Raw genomic sequence first — 20,308 nt, forward strand, 5'->3', positions numbered from 1 at the left:
GTCGACTACTGCCCCTGCAGTAGCCAAGGCCCTCATTGGTATCTTTACCAGAGTGGGCTTCCCTAAGGAGGTGGTGTCTGACAGAGGTACCAACTTCATGTCAGCATACCTAAAACACATGTGGAATGAGTGTGGGGTGACTTATAAATTCACTACACCATATCATCCACAAACTAATGGCCTTGTTGAGAGATTCAACAAGACATTAAAGGGCATGATCATGGGGCTCCCAGAAAAACTCAAAAGGAGATGGGATGTCCTCCTGCCATGTCTGCTTTTCGCTTACAGAGAGGTGCCTCAGAAGGGAGTAGGATTCTCACCCTTTGAACTTCTGTTTGGTCACCCTGCAAGGGGACCACTTGCTCTTGTTAAAGAAGGCTGGGAGAGACCTCTTCATGAGCCTAAACAAGACATAGTGGACTATGTACTTGGCCTTCGCTCAAGGATGGCAGAGTACATGGAAAAGGCAAGTAAAAACCTTGAGGCCAACCAACAACTCCAGAAGTTGTGGTATGACCAAAAGGCTGCACTGGTTGAATTTCAACCAGGGCAGAAAGTCTGGGTTCTGGAGCCTGTGGCTCCCAGGGCACTTCAGGACAAATGGAGTGGCCCTTACCCAGTACTAGAGAGGAAGAGTCAGGTCACCTACCTGGTGGACCTGGGCACAAGCAGGAGCCCCAAGAGGGTGATCCATGTGAACCGCCTTAAGCTCTTCCATGATAGGCCTGATGTAAATCTGTTGATGGAAACAGATGAGAACCAGGAAGCTGAGAGTGAACCTCTCCCTGATCTCCTCTCATCAGACCCTAAATATGGCTCAGTGGATGGAGTGATCTATTCAGACACCCTCTCTGACCAACAGCAAGCTGACTGTAGGAAGGTCCTACAGCAGTTTGCTGAACTCTTTTCCCTAACCCCTGGTCAGACACACCTGTGTACCCATGATGTGGACACAGGGGACAGCATGCCTGTCAAAAACAAAATATTCAGACAATCTGACCAAGTTAAGGAAAGCATCAAGGTGGAAGTCCACAAGATGCTGGAATTGGGAGTAATTGAGTACTCTGACAGCCCCTGGGCTAGCCCAGTGGTCTTAGTCCCCAAACCTCACACCAAAGAAGGAAAGAGAGAGATGAGGTTTTGTGTGGACTACAGAGGTCTTAATTCTGTCACCAAGACAGATGCCCATCCCATTCCTAGAGCTGATGAGCTGATAGACAAATTAGGGGCTGCCAAATTCTTAAGTACCTTTGACTTAACAGCTGGGTACTGGCAAATCAAAATGGCCCCTGGAGCAAAAGAAAAGACAGCATTCTCCACACCTGATGGGCATTATCAGTTCACTGTTATGCCCTTTGGTTTAAAGAATGCCCCTGCCACCTTCCAAAGGTTGGTGAATCAAGTCCTTGCTGGGTTGGAATCCTTTAGTGCAGCTTATCTTGATGATATTGCTGTCTTCAGCTCCACCTGGCAGGATCACCTGGTCCACCTGAAGAAGGTTTTGAAGGCTCTGCAATCTGCAGGCCTCTCTATCAAGGCATCCAAATGCCAGATAGGGCAGGGAACTGTGGTTTACTTGGGACACCTTGTAGGTGGAGGCCAAGTTCAGCCACTCCAGCCTAAGATCCAGACTATTCTGGACTGGGCAGCTCCAAAAACCCAGACTCAAGTCAGGGCATTCCTTGGCTTGACTGGGTACTATAGGAGGTTTGCGAAGGGATATGGATCCATTGTGACAGCCCTCACAGAACTCACCTCCAAGAAAATGCCCAAGAAAGTAAACTGGACTGTAGAATGCCAACAGGCCTTTAACACCCTGAAACAAGCTATGTGCACAGCACCAGTTCTAAAAGCTCCAGATTACTCCAAGCAATTCATTGTGCAAACAGATGCCTCTGAACATGGGATAGTGGCAGTTTTGTCCCAAACAAATGATGATGGCCTTGACCAGCCTGTTGCTTTCATTAGCAGGAGGTTACTCCCCAGGGAGCAGCGTTGGAGTGCCATTCAGAGGGAGGCCTTTGCTGTGGTTTGGTTCAGGTTCCTGAAGAAGCTGAGACCATACCTCTTTGGTACTCACTTCCTAGTTCAAACTGACCACAGACCTCTCAGATGGCTGATGCAAATGAAAGGTGAAAATCCAAAACTGTTGAGGTGGTCCATCTCCCTACAGGGAATGGACTTTATAGTGGAACACAGACCTGGGACTGCCCATGCCAATGCAGATGGCCTTTCCAGGTTCTTCCACTTAGAAAATGAAGACTCTCTTGGGAAAGGTTAGTCTCATTCTCTTTCGTTTGGGGGGGGATTGTGTAAGGAAATGCCTCCTTGGCATGGTTACCCCCTGACTTTTTGCCTTTGCTGATGCTATGTTTTGAATTGAAAGTGTGCTGAGGCCTGCTAACCAGGCCCCAGCACCAGTGTTCTTTCCCTAACCTGTACTTTTGATTCCACAATTGGCACACCCTGGCATCCAGATAAGTCCCTTGTAAGTGGTACCCCTGGTACCAAGGGCCCTGATGCCAAGGAAGGTCTCTAAGGGCTGCAGCATGTCTTATGCCACCCTGGAGACCCCTCACTCAGCACAGACACCCTGCTTGCCAGCTTGTGTGTGCTGGTGAGAACAAAACGAGTAAGTCGACATGGCACTCCCCTCAGGGTGCCATGCCAACCTCTCACTGCCTATGCAGGTATAGATAAGTCACCCCTCTAGTAGGCCTTACAGCCCTAAGGCAGGGTGCACTATACCATAGGTGAGGGCACCAGTGCATGAGCACTGTGCCCCTACAGTGTCTAAGCAATACCTTAGACATTGTAAGTGCAGGGTAGCCATAAGAGTATATGGTCTGGGAGTCTGTTTTACACGAACTCCACAGCACCATAATGGCTACACTGAAAACTGGGAAGTTTGGTATCAAACTTCTCAGCACAATAAAAGCACACTGATGCCAGTGTACATTTTATTGTAAAATACACCCCAGAGGGCACCTTAGAGGTGCCCCCTGAAACCTTAACCAACTATCTGTGTAGGCTGACTGGTTCCAGCAGCCTGCCACGCTAGAGACATGTTGCTGGCCCCATGGGGAGAGTGCCTTTGTCACTCTGAGGCCAGTAACAAAGCCTGCACTGGGTGGTGAGTAACCAAAGTTGTCCCCCCTGAGCCCCCACAGCGACGCCTGCAGAGGGAATCCCGAGGCTCCCCCTGACCGCGACTGCCTGAACTCCATTTCCCGACGGCTGGAAAAGACCCTGCACCCGCAGCCCCCAGCACCTAAAGGAACGGAACTCCTGTGCAGGAGTGACCCCCAGGAAGCCCTCTCCCTTGCCCAGGTGGTGGCTACCCCGAGGAGCCCCCCCCTTGCCTGCCTGCAACGCTGAAGAGATCCCTTGATCTCTCCTTGATTTCCATTGAAAACCCGACGCTGGTTTCTACACTGCACCCGGCCGCCCCAGTGCCGCTGAGGGTGTACTTTTTGTGTGGACTTGTGCCCTACAAAACCCACCTGGTCCGCCCTCCGAAGACGCGGGTACTTACCTGCTGGCAGACCGGAACCGGGCACCCCCTTCTCTCCATTGAAGCCTATGTGTTTTGGGCACCTCTTTGACCTCTGCACCTGACCGGCCCTGAGCTGCTGGTGTGGTAACTTTGGGGTTGCTCTGAACCCCCAACGGTGGGCTACCTTGGACCCAAACCTGAGACTTGTAAGTGATTTACTTACCTGACAAACTAACAAAAACTTACCTCCCCCAGGAACTGTGAAAATTGCACTGTGTCCACTTTTAAAACAGCTTATTGTGTTTTATGTGAAAAGTATACATGCTAATGTAATGATTCAAAGTTCCTAAAGTACTTACCTGCAATACCTTTCAAATGAGATATTACATGTAGAATTTGAACCTGTGGTTCTTAAAATAAACTAAGAAAATATATTTTTCTATAACAAAACCTATTGGCTGGATTTGTCTCTGAGTGTGTGTTCCTCATTTATTGCCTGTGTGTACGTACAACAAATGCTTAACACTACTCCTTTGATAAGCCTACTGCTCGACCACACTACCACAAAATAGAGCATTAGTATTATCTCTTTTTGCCACTATCTTACCTCTAAGGGGAACCCTTGGATTCTGTGCATGCTATTCCTTACTTTAAAATAGCACATACAGAGCCAACTTCCTACAGTCATCTTTACACATACTAAGTTATAAAATGTATCCCCAGTTTGTACAACATATCCTAGCGTGCAGTTCTCATGGGAAAGAAGTCTAGTTCTAATATTCGGTCCATGCAATGGAAATTCTGAATTTAATTCTCTAAGAAGCCATTTTATAAATCTCCTAAGCAATGCGACTTGACATGAGGCCGTGCAACTAGTCCAAAGACCTCGCTAAATTAAGGCCTATGATTACTAAAGCAAACACATAATACATAATCATTAATATGACATACTACTACATTAATGCAAATATAAGCTCAACATTTTACATTAATAAGCTGTTAATAAGTACACTTCGTTATTATTTGTGGTCACTCAAGTGGACACATTTTCAAATGCGTATATTATCTTTCTATGTCAACTCATTTTCTATGCAGATTCAATACTCAGAATACATAAATATTCATAAGTAAAATTCAGCGTTAACAATGGTGTCCCAGCATTTACTGGGACATCAGCACATGCTCCCAGGCAATACTGGTGCTGCTCTCATGCTAAATCTAGCATGAAAGCAGCACCAGGATTGGTCTCAGCTGCTTAGACTGCAGCTCAGACACTGCCCTGGAATCTGTGCAGTTTCTCCAGGTGGCTGTGCAACACAGCCGGGTTGGAGAAATCTAAGTTTGCATGAGGCCTAAAACGACTAACCAAACACATATGCGCACTTATTTGCACTCCACTCCCCCTACCCTCTCCCCCTTCTTGTGGCCCAGCCCCACCCCTCCCTGCACTGCTGGCTGAGACAGCAGATTAAAAATGAAACAATAGTAAACTATTGTTTTATTTTTCAACTGCTGGCTCTTAGCCAGGGGGGCAACGCTCCTCCGCCATTGCGGTGGAGCCGTCCCTGCCCAGATGCAGATCTATGGAATGCTTGTAATCAGGCTATAGTCCATACTTCTGGACATCCTGGGCCAAAGTAAACATATACCTTTTAAAGAGGGAAGGGATAGGGCCTCAGATGTGTGAGATCATGCTTAACACTGATTTGGAGCAGTCAGAGTTTTATTTTATTCGCTGCTTTCACTCCTCCAAACTGACACTTGATTCGCCACTTTCACTCCTCAGAAAATGATGCCTGGTGCTTCAGCAGTTTTCTTGATGCTGATCTGTGAACCCAGTCTAGGTGTATTGGTGCGAAAATCTGCTAACAAATCTTGGTGTATCAGGTTAGTTAGATTTCTTTAGTTCCCCTCGCCCAAACAGCTTTTTTTTTCCTATGGAATCTCAAGTTTTGGTGCCCTCTAAATTCTGCAACCAGATTGAAAATGAGTCTGTACAGCATCTGACTTCAAGAAGGTCAGGATTAGGAGGTAACTGGTGCTCCCAGGGGTTTGTCTGTGCAGGGGTTCCTAGAACTAGGTCCGATATTGGAAAAACCATAATGTTTGCATTAGTCTCTTTGAATAAACTTGAACCAGTGTTCTTTTGGTTCACACGGAGCAACCTGATGGTTAAGGTGTCTTCACCAGTCTAAGGAAATTAGGGTCACGGACATGGATACTTTCTGTAACCGAGGTCACAGGGTGGTCATCATCAGGTGAAGAGGATGTTCTAATGAATGCTTTTGCTATATTAGTATGGAAAAGAATGAAGATTCCAAAGTATGTGGTTCATTCTGACTGTGATTTCTACTCTTAATATTCTTAGACTAAAAGAATTTTAAGGTACTTCAGAGAGTCACAGATTTAATTCCTCTTTTAAGGAGCACATTTTTTTAAGTTGATGTCCCGTGGAATCATAACAGTAACATTGGGCTTAGGCCCTGTTATGTGAAAGATGTTTCATCTCTCTCCAACAAAGGACAATATAACTAATATGTTGTGAGAAGGACACTAAGACCCTGTAGCCCAGAATCCTCCCAGGTACAACCTAAGGAAACTACACACCACATTGTGTATCTTAGCACTTGACAGGAAGTGATGCCCAATGTGATGGAAAGTCATGGCCAGCACGAAAGCCATGACTCGGCACACTACGCCCCTACTTCTAAGCAAAATATGTGGGCATATAATTAATCTCCTTTGTTGCCTCAAATTCTTAACAGTTACACATTTGTGCTATCTCATTTGTATCCCGTTGCCCATGTCAGGCATGATCCCAACAGGACATGAATATTTGGAAGCTACTTCCCCATATTCTTGGTGACTTGCATACTGCCAGCACTGTTTGGAGGTCATAGTCTGCTAAGTCCTAATGCTAAAAATGCCTTGGGTAAAACTGAACAAGAGTTCCAGCTCATTGCCATCCTTCCTCTATAAATGTAGTTCTAGAAATTCTAATGGTAAAAGGCCGCCTTTCGCCGTGCCCTCTAAGCCTTAGCAGGGTTTTTGTAAGCGTTATGGCAATCTGCTGTGATCACTCTTGTGATCAAAGTAACAATGTCCTACCACTGGTGTTGTTTCCCCAGGGTCCGTAAGGGCCAGATTTAAAGAAAAGTGCCACAGCACGGTGCTGCACCAAAATTGTCAGTGCAGTGGTGCGCCAAAATTGGCAGCGCCGTTCTGCATCACTTTAGAAACGCAGGGATGCTCTGTATTTTAGGGAATACGGCGCACCTCTGCATTTCACCCTGCGCTGGCGCTAAAATTAGCTTTCTGCACCAACGCAGGCATCCTTGCACATTTGTGCAAGGATGTTTGTGTTGAGGGGTGTGATTGTTTATGTGCGGGAAGGTGTTCCTTCCTGCACATAAACAATCACTAATAGCGCTTTGGCACTTCTGTGTGTGTTGCGCAATGCATCACACACAGAAGTGCCAAAGCATAATTTTCTAATTATTGTTTATGTGCAGGAAGGGACACCTCCCTGCACATAAACAATCATTTCTGGCATTTTACTTTTTCTATGCATGCGGCAGAATGCAGCACGCATGGAAAAAGCAAAAAATTAGGAGGAATAAAAGTATTCCTCCTTGTTGCGCCCTGCTAACACCAGCCCTGGGGGTGTCGTTAGATTTTGGCGCTGCCTCAGGTTTACGAGATTTCATAAATCTGAGGCAGCCTCAAAATGCAATGGGTGTTGCTGTGGCACGCACACAGCAACACCCATTGCATGCCCCTTCCACACCCAGTGCTGTGTGGGAAGGGGCCATATTTACAAGGTGGCATTAAGCCACCAAACGTGGCTTAACGCCACCTTGTAAATACAGCGCTGTGCTTAGCACCACAAGAGCGTCACTAAAAGTGACGCTCCTGTGGCACTAAGGGCCTATAAATACAACCCTAAAAGTGATGCTCCTGTGGCACTAGCGGCCTATAAATACAGCCCTAAATTCCTCTACAGAACAGGAGCAAATAGTTAAAAACTGAGAGATTGACATGTGTTAGAGCAGGGGGTCTTCAAAATGGGGGCGGCCACCCAGGGGGTACTCAAGTGATCTTAGGGGGGACCACGCCCTGGCCAAAAGAAGCATTATGCAGATACTAGTGCTTTGTTTGAAGCAGAAAAACGTTTATTGCATTTTAAAAAGGTAACAGAACTTAATTGCAATGTTTAAATAAGCCTAGAAACATTTAATCATTGCCAACTTAATAGAATATTGGTGGAAAATTCTCAGGGGGGCGATTACTTCCCCTCCCCCTCACCACCATTGGCGTGGCACGGCATTAAAACGTTTGAAAACCACAGAGGTTAGAGAAATGCCATAGTCTCAGTGATGATTAATTTTATAAAGAGTTTGTAGAGTAATTTCCACATGTCCATGTTCAGTCATTGGTGTAATATCAGTCACTTTCATACAAACTAAAATCTGTAAGTGCATTAATAGCATGAACTGGCAAAACTGTGGCTTGTTGATTTTGTATTTAATTATGGAAGGGATACATTTTAGGTTTGGGACTTGCATTATCAACAGCACTGTCCTTTGTTGAAATCTTGTTTCCTGAGGTCTCCAATAATGGAAGCCACACGACCGTACCACAAATTTCAAAGGCTCCTTTTCTTTAAACAGCGGAACCTGTGACCGCATCAGGATGCCATGTTCTGCATTGCACCAGAGCAGAAGGAGTCTGCGTGGTTCCTTTTGGCACCTTCAGCGCGTAGTTAACGCCAAGAATCTCCCAGTAAATGCGCGTTTTTTTGATAGCAGAGTTGATAGCAGAGTTTGCAAACACAAAGCGCTTTTTCTGTCCAGTGTTTAGAGGTCAGCTGTCTAAAAAACATGCATTAACTCAGAGGTAATTCGAGTTATTGTAATACGCAAAAAAATCGCACAGACCATATCTACGCTGGCGAAGCGCAAACAACAGCATTATGATATCGCACCTGGAGGTAAAACGTCACACATATAGACGCTTTAAGGCATGGGCAAAGAGGGCAATTTCCCAGCACCTCCACCTACCAAAGGGCCACCTGGGAAAGTGAAATTTCTCTGTAGCTCTGTTCTCCGTATATCTGTATTTTAACTTTTAACATATTATACTGTATTGTTGGACAACATAGGGCCTAAATTAGCAAAATAAATGAATACATAAAATCCAAATTATTTCTTGCCAAGGCCCCCACACAGGGTCAGACTGGAATTGAAAAGAGGCCCGGGCATTAAAATAAAAGTGACCCACAATAGTGCATTAGATTGTTTAATAGGTGACCCATGTTTGCACACTGGGGCAGTTTTGAACGTGGTAAGACACTGCATAAGAGTTTTGCAAGGTATGGAAGAGTGCATGCAATGTTTGTTTTAACACCATGAAATCAACAGTAAGAACCGGCCCAGCCGACCATAAAACAGGCTCACTAACAACAGCCAAAACACCAGCCCACACACTGAACTGTTAGATCTGCCTCATTGCCTTACAGGCCAGTTCGACCCTGCCCCCACAAACATTTAAAAATGCTCTGCCTGACACATATAGCGAGGAGTAGATAGTAAGAAAAGACAAGGGCACATACAATAGTGTTAAATCTGCGTTTTAAAACGTGTCGCTCTTTTTTCAAGTATAGAAAGACACTGACTTGTTGAAACTTTGTTTTTATTCGATGCAGGTTCATGGCAGATGTGTCTGTCAACATAACACAGATGGCTTAAATTGTGAAAGATGTAGAGACTTGTATAATGACATTCCATGGAAACCAGCCGAGGGATTACAGAACAGTGTCTGCAAAAGTAAGTTTAACTCTGCATGGATGAGGTAGGATTGTTAACTACGACATGTTGGCAGGTATGCTTAGAGCACATTGGTTTAGAGAAAGACGAAGATACACGTGAGCATTAAAGGTTTGTTAGAGGATGATGACGCACGCTCTGAATGTTGTACAACGATTCTCTTTTGAAAATTACAAATACTGCCAATACAATATGTTATGGGAAAACAAAAAAAAGCTGCTCTCAAATTCTGGTGTATCCTAATTTTAGGAAAACGACATGTTGCATGAAACCCTAGCTCCAGTGTCACCCCGTTCACAACCACAACCACTCGCCCCCTTGGATATCAAAACTACATAACATGTTTCCTCTTCCCTAACAAGGTCGGGAAAGGAGAAGTGGCCCGAAAAAAAGTTTATACTTTGTACACATTCATATTAGACCAGAAAGGGACAATCGGATTATGTGGTAATAGTATTTTAGTTGTTATAATTTGTTTTTTTTAGTTGTAGTGCAACACTTATGGATTTAAAGTTGTGGTGTTTTAGGGAAAAGAGGGTCAAGGAGTAGTTATCCCCTTAATTTACCTAAGGACTGGTAAACCAGAATGCCAACATAGAGGTGTGGCCACTTTGTTATGGTTCCCCCATTGCCTCTCTCCAAATTTTCCTTGGAAGACCACACAGTAGAGTACATCAATCTTGAAAGATCCAACCCCCAGGAACCAGCAAACCTTAGCCACCTTGTCAAGCATTACCATTAACTTGAATTTGAAAATTCTCACAGATGCAATGAATGGCGTGCTGAATACAAGGTTAGGTTTCGTACTTACACCTAGTGAGAATGTATTTAAACGTAAAACAGAAGTAGCTGAATTTTTACAAAAGATTAGACTGAGAGTCTTTTTTGGTAGAGGAGGGATAATCTATAGTATGGAGAGAAGTACCAGGCTTAGACCAAAGTCTAAATTCAATCCTCCTTCTGAAATGACACCTGAATTACTTGACTTTGATCAAGCTATCAACCGTGAAGTTGCTGCTTTAAATACCCAATGGAATACTACATTTACCAACTGTTAGACCTGACAGTCTTACAGTGGTCACCCTCAACTTTTTGCCTTCCTCACTCCACGTGTTGATACTGTTTTTGCTGGTTTTAGGACTCTGCACATTTTACCACTGCTAACCGGTACTAAAGTGCATATGCTTTCTCCCTTAAAACATGGTGACATTGGCTCATTCTCAATTGTCTTATGTAATTTACTTATAAGTCCCTAGTAAAGTGCACTACATGTGCCCAGGGCCTGTAGATTAAATGCTATTAGTGGGGCTGCAGCACAGATTGGGTCACCCACATAATTAGCCCCTTAACCATGTCTCAGGCCTGCCTTTGCAAGACCTGTGTGTGCAGTTTCACTGCCAATTTGACTTGGGGTTTAAAAGTACTGGCCAAGTCTTAAACTCCCATTTTTCTAAATATAAGTCACCCCTAAGGTAGGCCCTAGGTGAACAATACGGCAGGGTGCTATGTAGGTAAAAGGCAGGACATATACCTGTGTAGTTTATATGTCCTGGTAGTATAAAACTCCTAAATTCGTTTTTCATTGCTGTGAGGCCTTCTCCTTTCATAGGCTAACATTAGGACTACCCTCATATACTGTTTGAGTGGTAGATTCTGATCTGAAAGGAGTAACAGGGTCATATTTAGTATGGCCAGAATGTTAATACAAAATCCTGCTGACTGGTGAAGTTGGGTTTTATATTACTATTTTAGAATGTTCAAATCTAGAAGAGATATATGCATGATATTTCCTCCTTATATGGACAGGTGCAAGGGATAAAGCTATGACTTTCACAAAATAGCTGAACTCTTTGGACCTCTTCCTTAGGTTTACTGTCACCATGGACAATAAGAAATTAGCCTTCCTTGAACTAAGGATTTTCCGCAGAAGGATGTCTGCCGAATTCTATTATAAACCTATGGGCCGAAATAAATCGCTTCAGTTTGAAAGTTTCTGCCTTCTCTTACCCTGGGAGAACCTCACAGTTGGACAGGTCTTATGTCTAACAGGAAACCGTACACACGAGTTAGAGCTATTAGCATAGTAAATTCCTAACGGGACTTATCTTGCCCCAGAAATTGAAAATGAAAAGTAAAACAGTTGACATGAGCAAGTCAATTCAAAGCACCACAGCCGCTATGAGCGTGAGTGCAAGAATTATTGGCTCCCTGCATGAATGTTTAGAAAGGATTGCAGCTGGAATGGACGCAAACCGAAACTGGAGGAGGGGCCATCACATGCTGTGATAGGAGGAAACGTGATGTAGTGTGATGGCCAACAAAAAGTTTCACTTAGTGAAATCGCCTGGGTGGGAACTCAGCACACATAGGAGGGACATTTCACAAAATGCACCAATAGCAATGAAGCATTTAAAACAAGTACAACAAAGAAAGAATAGCAAGAGTGGTTGTGGTTAAAAGCCCACAGAGAGATTACAACAATCCGGAGCGCTTGCGCACTCGACCCTAAAAAGGATCACTAAGAAACTGCAAGAGAAGAACTGTCCTTCACACTTGACTGAGAAGGCTAAAAAGAGAGCCTTGAAAAACAACAGGGACCAACTACTAGCAATATATGATAAGGCTAAGCCAACAGGCTGATCTCTGTGACTATCTTTGGTCCAAATTCTTAAACACTTAAAAAGATTGGGAATAAGCTCTGGCACGGTCTCATACCAGGGAGACTTCAGCTGAGAAGCCTATGTTTTCTTCAAGAACTGAGAAGCTTGAAAGACATCCTGGTATGCATACAACCAAAGAAGGCTGAAGTAAGAAACAATCAGTTAACCTTATGGAACTTACCAACGGCCAGAGGACATCACTCCTGTGAGAAGTATAGTGTGTGTTGTCTAACATGAAAGACAGTCAAATCAGAGTTATGCCTATCTACACCATGCCAATGCAAGCAATTTACCAATTTACCAATTTACCAACTATAATTCTACAAACGTTCTTTTGTGATTGTGTGTCCCTGTGACCTAAAGTAGATTGGTATGGCAACAAGTAGTGTACATGTTAGAACTGAGAAGCACCGCCGCACAAAAGAATGTATGAGGGAAACAAAAAGATTGACATAACATTATCTGGCTTAATGGCATACTGAAAAAGACTTATGCTATGTTATTGAAAGATTCTGACCCTTTAACAAAGACTTGACTCCACCACTCCTGTGGCTCGACCAATGCTAAACTTACAGGCACCGTACTCAGATCATGGGCGTGAACAATGGAATTATATGGTCCCAGCTGAATAAACAATAGAATCGCTGCCTCAATAGAACAATCCCTTTAAGGGCATTACCACATTCATAACCAGGGCATGAAATTAAGAATATTTTGCAACCCTTCCCTGGTTCATTCAGGATCGATGGAAAACCCTTATGATTGAGCCCTATACAGAGTATTTTACATGTGGGGTGCAGAATAAACCCTACCACTGGCTAAGGACTAGAAAACTATTTGGGAAATATTCTTGAGACAAGTTTCCTTTTTCGAGTTATTACACTGAAAAAAGATGAATAACATTTCCCCTGGCTTTACTAAATTCCCATTTCACTATATATATATTTTTTTTACTATTTGAAGTCTTTTTTGTGTGTTCAGAAAAATTTTATGGAAATTGTAATAGGTTTAACTGGCTGCAGTGATAACTTTTGTTCCAGCTCACGGTCTATGGATTACTCATGATTCCTGGTCTGTAAAGGATTACATTTCCCAGCATCCTGATGGCAAGCAGGCAACTCACTCTAACACTGACACACATGTTATGCAGACTTCCTTGGTCTGACCTGGGACAAAGAATGCAACTGGAAACACATAGGGATAGTGGGTAGAACTGCCTGTACAGTCCTTGACGAAGTACTGAGCACGCCTCAGGACTATTGAGACGTGTTATGTTCCTTTGGTTGGAATAGCCTATTCATCCTGACTTTGGTGGAGGAACAGAACAGAATCACCATTAAGCCAGGAATGGATAACCTGCCCTGATCAACAATTCATCATGAACTGCCCGGATTAAGATTACTTAAAAAAAAGTTTAAAGCATGATCTTTGTATGTTTACCCCTCTGCCACCAATGAGTTGGGATCACTACAGATGGTCTTAGATGAGATCATGAGTACGTACAAAGCAATACGGTGACACAAATACGAATGAGTGTGAAAGTTTCACATGACAAAATAACTTTGTTTTCTGTGGCACTGTCACAATTGGACCCTTATGGTCCCTAAAGTCTCATGGGAGTGTGTGCATGATATGATTTCATCAAGAAAAATGACCCGTTGATGTAAACGTTGTAGGAAAGTACCATCTTGCCTGGCATGTTACCCCCATTTTTCACTGTATATATGTTGTTTTAGTTGTATGTGTCACTGGGACCCTGGTAACCCAGGGCCCCAGTGCTCATAAGTGTGCCTGAATGTGTTACCTGTGTAGTGACTAACTGTCTCACTGAGGCTCTGCTAATCACAACCTCAGTGGTTATGCTCTCTCATTTCTTTCCAAATTGTCACTGACAGGCTAGTGACCATTTTTACCAATTTACATTGGCTTATTGGAACACCCTTATAATTCCCTAGTATATGGTACTGAGGTACCCAGGGTATTGGGGTTCCAGGAGATCCCTATGGGCTGCAGCATTTCTTTTGCCACCCATAGGGACCTCTGACAATTCTTACACAGGCCTGCCACTGCAGCCTGAGTGAAATAACGTCCACGTTATTTCACAGCCATTTTACACTGCACTTAAGTAACTTATAGGTCACCTATATGTCTAACTTTTACCTGGAAAAGGTTAGGTGCAAAGTTACTTAGTGTGAGGGCACCCTGGCACTAGCCAAGGTGCCCCCACATTGTTCAGAGCCAAATCCCTGAACTTTGTGAGTGCGGGGACACCATTACACGCGTGCACTACATATAGGTCACTACCTATATGTAGCTTCACCATGGTAACTCCGAATATGGCCATGTAACATGTCTATGATCATGGAATTGCCCCCTCTATACCATCCTGGCATAGTTGGCACAATCCCATGATCCCAGTGGTCTGTAGCACAGACCCTGGTACTGCCAAACTGCCCTTCCTGGGGTTTCACTGCAGCTGCTGCTGCTGCCAACCCCTCAGACAGGCAGCTGCCCTCCTGGGGTCCAGCCAGGCCTGGCCCAGGATGGCAGAACAAAGAACTTCCTCTGAGAGAGGGTTTGACACCCTCTCCGTTTGGAAAATGGTGTGAAGGCAGGGGAGGAGTAGCCTCCCCCAGCCTCTGGAAATGCTTTGTTGGGCACAGAGGTGCCCAATTCTGCATAAGCCAGTCTACACCGGTTCAGGGACCCCTTAGCCCCTGCTCTGGCGCGAAACTGGACAAAGGAAAGGGGAGTGACCACTCCCCTGACCTGCACCTCCCCTGGGAGGTGTCCAGAGCTCCTCCAGTGTGCTCCAGACCTCTGCCATCTTGGAAACAGAGGTGCTGCTGGCACACTGGACTGCTCTGAGTGGCCAGTGCCACCAGGTGACGTCAGAGACTCCTGCTGATAGGCTCCTTCAGGTGTTAGTAGCCTATCCTCTCTCCTAGGTAGCCAAACCCTCTTTTCTGGCTATTTAGGGTCTCTGTCTCTGGGGAAACGTTAGATAACGAATGCAAGAGCTCATCCGAGTTCCTCTGCATCTCTCTCTTCACCTTCTGATAAGGAAACGACCGCTGACCGCGCTGGAAGCCTGCAAACCTGCAACATAGTAGCAAAGACGACTACTGCAACTCTGTAACGCTGATCCTGCCGCCTTCTCGACTGTTTTCCTGCTTGTGTATGCTGTGGGGGTAGCCTGCCTCCTCTCTGCACCAGAAGCTCCGAAGAAATCTCCCGTGGGTCGACGGAATCTTCCCCCTGCAACCGCAGGCACCAAAAAGCTGCATCACCGGTCCCTTGGGTCTCCTCTCAGCATGACGAGCGAGGTCCCTCGAATCCAGCGACTCTGTCCAAGTGACCCCCACAGTCCAGTGACTCTTCAGCCCAAGTTTGGTGGAGGTAAGTCCTTGCCTCACCTCGCTGGGCTGCATTGCTGGGAACCGTGACTTTGCAGCTACTCCGGCCCCTGTGCACTTCCGGCGGAAATCCTTTGTGCACAGCCAAGCCTGGGTCCACGGCACTCTAACCTGCATTGCACGACTTTCTAAGTTGGTCTCCGGCGACGTGGGACTCCTTTGTGCAACTTCGGCGAGCACCGTTTCCCGCATCCTTGTAGTGCCTGTTTCTGGCACTTCTCCGGGTGATACCTGCTTCAGTGAGGGCTCTTTGTCTTGCTCGACGTCCCCTCTCTCTTCAGGTCCAATTTGCGACCTCCTGGTCCCTCCTGGGCCCCAGCAGCGTCCAAAAACGCCAAACGCATGATTTGCGCCTAGCAAGGCTTGTTGGCGTCCTTCCGGCGGGAAAACACTTCTGCACAACTCTCCAAGGCGAGAGGGATCCATCCACCAAAGGGGAAGTCTCTAGCCCTTTTCGTTTTTGCAGAAACCTCAGCTTCTTCTGTCCAGTCGAAGCTTCTTTGCACCCGCAGCTGGCATTTCCTGGGCATCTGCCCATCTCCGACTTGCTTGTGACTTTTGGACTTGGTCCCCTTGTTCCACAGGTACCCTAGATTGGAAATCCACAGTTGTTGCATTGCTGGTTTGTGTCTTTCCTGCATTATTCCTCTAACACGACTACTTTGTCCTTAGGGGAACTTTAGTGCACTTTGCACTCACTTTTCAGGGTCTTGGGGAGGGTTATTTTTCTAACTCTCACTATTTTCTAATAGTCCCAGCGACCCTCTACAAGGTCACATAGGTTTGGGGTCCATTCGTGGTTCGCATTCCACTTTTGGAGTATATGGTTTGTGTTGCCCCTATCCCTATGTTTCCCCATTGCATCCTATTGTAACTATACATTGTTTGCACTGTTTTCTAAGACTATACTGCATATTTTTGCTATTGTGTATATATATCTTGTGTATATTTCCTATCCTCTCACTGAGGGTACACTCTAAGATACTTTGGCATATTGTCATAAAAATAAAGGCCCATATTTATACTTTTTGACGCTAAACTGCGCTAACGCAGTTTAGCGTCAAAAAATTTAGCGCCGTCTAACGCCATTCTGAAGCGCCATGCGGGCGCCGGATTTATGGAATGGCGTTAGCCGGCGCAAGCAGACCGGCGCTGCCTGGTGTGCGTGGAAAAAAACCACGTAGACTAGGCAGCGCCGGCGTTGGGAAAAAATGACGTTAGGGCGTCTTAAAATGGGGCAAGTCAGGTTGAGGCAAAAAAATCGCCTCAACCCGATTTGCGCCATTTTTTTACGACGCCCAGACGCCATTTCATGACTCCTGTCTTAGTAAAGACAGGAGTCATGCCCCCTTGCCCAATGGCCATGCCCAGGGGACTTGTGTCCCCTGGGCATGGTCATTGGGCATAGTGGCATGTAGGGGGGCACAAATAAGGCCCCCCTATGCCACCCCAAAAAAATAAAAAAATATAAAAAATTATACTTACCTGAACTTACCTGAATGTCCCTGGGGTGGGTCCCTCCATCCTTGGGTGTCCTCCTGGGGTGGGCAGGGGTGGCAGGGGGGGTCCCTGGGGGCAGGGGAGGGCACCTGTGGGCTCATTTTGAGCCCACAGGCCCCTTAACGCCTACCCTGACCCAGGCGTTAAATAGTGGCGCAAATGCGGGGTTTTTTGACCCGCCACCTCCCGGGCGTGATTTTTGCCCGGGAGTATAAATACGACGCATTTGCGTCGCCGTCATTTTTTTAGACGGGAACGCCTTCCTTGCATCTCATTAACGCAAGGAAGGCGTTCACGCAAAAAAATGACGCTATTTGGCCATACTTTGGCGCTAGACGCGTCTAACGCCAAAGTATAAATATGGCGTTAGTTTTGCGCCGAATTTGCGTCGAAAAAAACGACGCTAATTCGGCGCAAACGGAGTATAAATACGGGCCAAAGTACCTTTATTTTTAGTATAACTGTGTATTGTGTTTTCTTATGATATTGTGCATATGACACTAAGTGGTACTGTAGTAGCTTCACACGTCTCCTAGTTCAGCCTAGGCTGCTCTGCTAAGCTACCATTATCTATCAGCCTAAGCTGCTAGACACCCTATACACTAATAAGGGATAACTGGGCCTGGTGCAAGGTGCAAGTACCCCTTGGTACTCACTACAAGCCAGTCCAGCCTCCTACATTGGTTGTGCAGTGGTGGGATAAGTGCTTGAGACTACTTACCACTCTTGTCATTGTACTTTTCATAAGAGAAAAATATACAAAACAAGGTCAGTGTATATACACATAGCCAAAAAGTTTTGCATTTCCTCTTTTCACTCTTTTCTAAGTGCTGAAAAGTACTTCTAAACTTTCAAAAAGTTCTTAAAAGTTTAAAAAGTTTTTTTCTGTCTTTCCAAAAAGTTCTGAAAACTTTTTTCTCTTTTTCTATCACTTTAACTCTCTCTAAAAAATATCTGGCACAGGCCAAAGTGTTGATCTGTCCAAACTTGCATATGACAACCTTAGCTGGAAAAGAGCAAGGAGTCTCTGTACAGAGAGAGGTTTGAGTGTAGGGAAGAATCCTTCCTTGGAACTGTTACTTAACATGCTTAGAGAACAGGATAAGGCCATAGGTGCCCCATCTGTTGAAAAAGTACCTAATAGTTCCCAATCTGATTCAGGGACTCCCCCAGGAAAAGATTCAGGAAAGAAACTTCCTAGCCTGCCCATTACTAGACAATCTAGCATAGATGGTAATGATGATGAGCCACACCAAATAAATAGTGTTGTCTCACATCATAGCAAAAGCATTTATTCTCACCATACTGGTAGTAATGTTTCTGTAAACCAAGCTGTTAAGTTGGCTTCTGTAAGGGACAGGTCTCCTTCTGTTCATTCCCATCATAGCTCTGTTTCTAGAAATGTCCCTCCCACCAACCCTGATGACAGAATGTTAGAGAGGGAACTCAATAAATTGAGGGTGGAACAAACCAGACTGAAGCTTAAAAAGCAACAGCTGGATTTGGATAGACAGTCTTTTGAATTAGAGAAGGAAAGACAGAAGTTGGGTTTAGATACCCATGGTGGCAGCAGCAGTATTCCCCATAGTCATCCTGCAAAAGAGCATGATTCCAGGAATCTGCACAAAATAGTTCCCCCTTATAAGGAGGGGGATGACATTAACAAGTGGTTTGCTGCACTTGAGAGGGCCTGTGTTGTACAGGATGTCCCTCAAAGGCAGTGGGCTGCTATCCTATGGCTATCATTTAGTGGAAAAGGTAGGGATAGGCTCCTTACTGTGAAAGAAAATGATGCTAATAATTTCCAAGTTCTTAAGAATGCACTCCTGGATGGTTATGGCTTAACCACTGGACAGTACAGGATAAAGTTCAGAGAGACCAAAAAGGAGTCTTCACAAGACTGGGTTGATTTCATTGACCAGGCAGTGAAGGCCCTGGAGGGGTGGTTACATGGCAGTAAAGTTACTGATTATGACAGCCTGTATAACGTGATCCTGAGAGAGCATATTCTTAATAATTGTGTGTCTGATTTGTTGCACCAGTACTTGGTGGACTCTGATCTGACCTCTCCCCAAGAATTGGGAAAGAAGGCAGACAAATGGGTCAGAACAAGAGTGAACAGAAAAGTTCATACAGGGGGTGACAAAGATGGCAACAAAAAGAAGGATGGTAAGTCTTCTGACAAGGGTGGGGACAAATCTAAAAATGAGTCTTCATCAGGCCCACAAAAACACTCTGGTGGGGGTGGTGGGTCCAAATCCACCTTTAATCAGAACAAGGAAAAGAAACCATGGTGCTATTTATGTAAAATAAAAGGCCATTGGACAACAGATCCCAGTTGTCCAAAGAAAGGCACCACAGCTCCTACCACCACAACCCCTACTGCTACACCTAGTGTCCCTACTAATAGCAGTGGTGGTGGGAGCAAACCTACTAATAGCCAAGCCAAGGGAGTAGCTGGGCTCACTTTTGGTAATTTAGTTGGGGTTGGTCTGATTAGGGAGACCACAGAGGCTACTTTAGTCTCTGAAGGGGCTATTGATTTAGCCACTTTGGTTGCTTGCCCCCATAACTTGGAGAAGTACAAGCAACTAACCCTAATAAATGGTGTTGAGGTCCAGGCCTACAGGGACACAGGTGCCAGTGTCACAATGGTGATTGAGAAACTGGTGCACCCTGAACAACACATACTTGGACACCAGTACCAAGTAACCGATGCTCACAACATAACACAAAGCCACCCCATGGCTGTTGTAAATCTCAACTGGGGGGGGTAACTGGTCCAAAGAAAGTTGTGGTAGCTTCAGATTTACCTGTAGACTGTCTATTAGGGAATGATTTGGAGACATCAGCTTGGTCAGATGTGGAGTTGGAGGCCCATGCAGCAATGCTGGGCATCCCAGGGCATATTTTTGCTTTGACAAGGGCTCAGGCCAAAAAGCAAAAAGGACAGGGAAGCTTGGATCCTGGAACAATGGACCAAGTGCTCCCTAAAGCTAGGGCTAGTAGAAGCAAACCACTTCCTACTATCCCTCCCTCTACAGTGGATTCTAATCCTGAGGAAGAAGAATTCCCTCCCTGTGCAGAACCTACACCAGAGGAGCTGGAAGCAGATACTGCTGAGCTTTTGGGTGAAGGGGGGCCTGCCAGAGAGGAGCTGAGTGTGGCACAGCAAACCTGTCCCACATTAGAGGGTCTCAGACAGCAAGCTGTCAAACAGGCTAATGGGGATGTCAGTGACTCTCACAGAGTTTACTGGGAGGACAACCTCTTGTACACTGAGCATAGGGATCCTAAACCTGGAGCTGCCAGGAGATTAGTGATTCCTCAGGAGTACAGAAAGTTCCTCCTAACACTGGCACATGACATTCCCTTAGCTGGGCATCTAGGACAAATGAAAACTTGGGACAG

At 45.3% G+C, this 20,308-nt stretch overlaps 1 protein-coding gene across 2 annotated transcripts in view; it reads left to right on the forward strand.

Moving 5' to 3' along the window:
* The window catches only part of LAMB4 (laminin subunit beta 4), a 724,082-nt gene that overhangs the window by 297,940 nt on the left and 405,834 nt on the right, over nt 1–20,308 (forward strand). For both annotated transcript variants that reach the window (XM_069229818.1, XM_069229820.1), the window contains exon 9: nt 9,201–9,321. In XM_069229818.1, coding sequence (XP_069085919.1) covers nt 9,201–9,321 — 121 coding nt within the window. The remainder of the gene's footprint in view (nt 1–9,200; nt 9,322–20,308) is intronic.

The sequence above is a fragment of the Pleurodeles waltl genome, chromosome 4_1 (assembly GCF_031143425.1).
Source record: "Pleurodeles waltl isolate 20211129_DDA chromosome 4_1, aPleWal1.hap1.20221129, whole genome shotgun sequence".
Taxonomy (NCBI): domain Eukaryota; kingdom Metazoa; phylum Chordata; class Amphibia; order Caudata; family Salamandridae; genus Pleurodeles; species Pleurodeles waltl.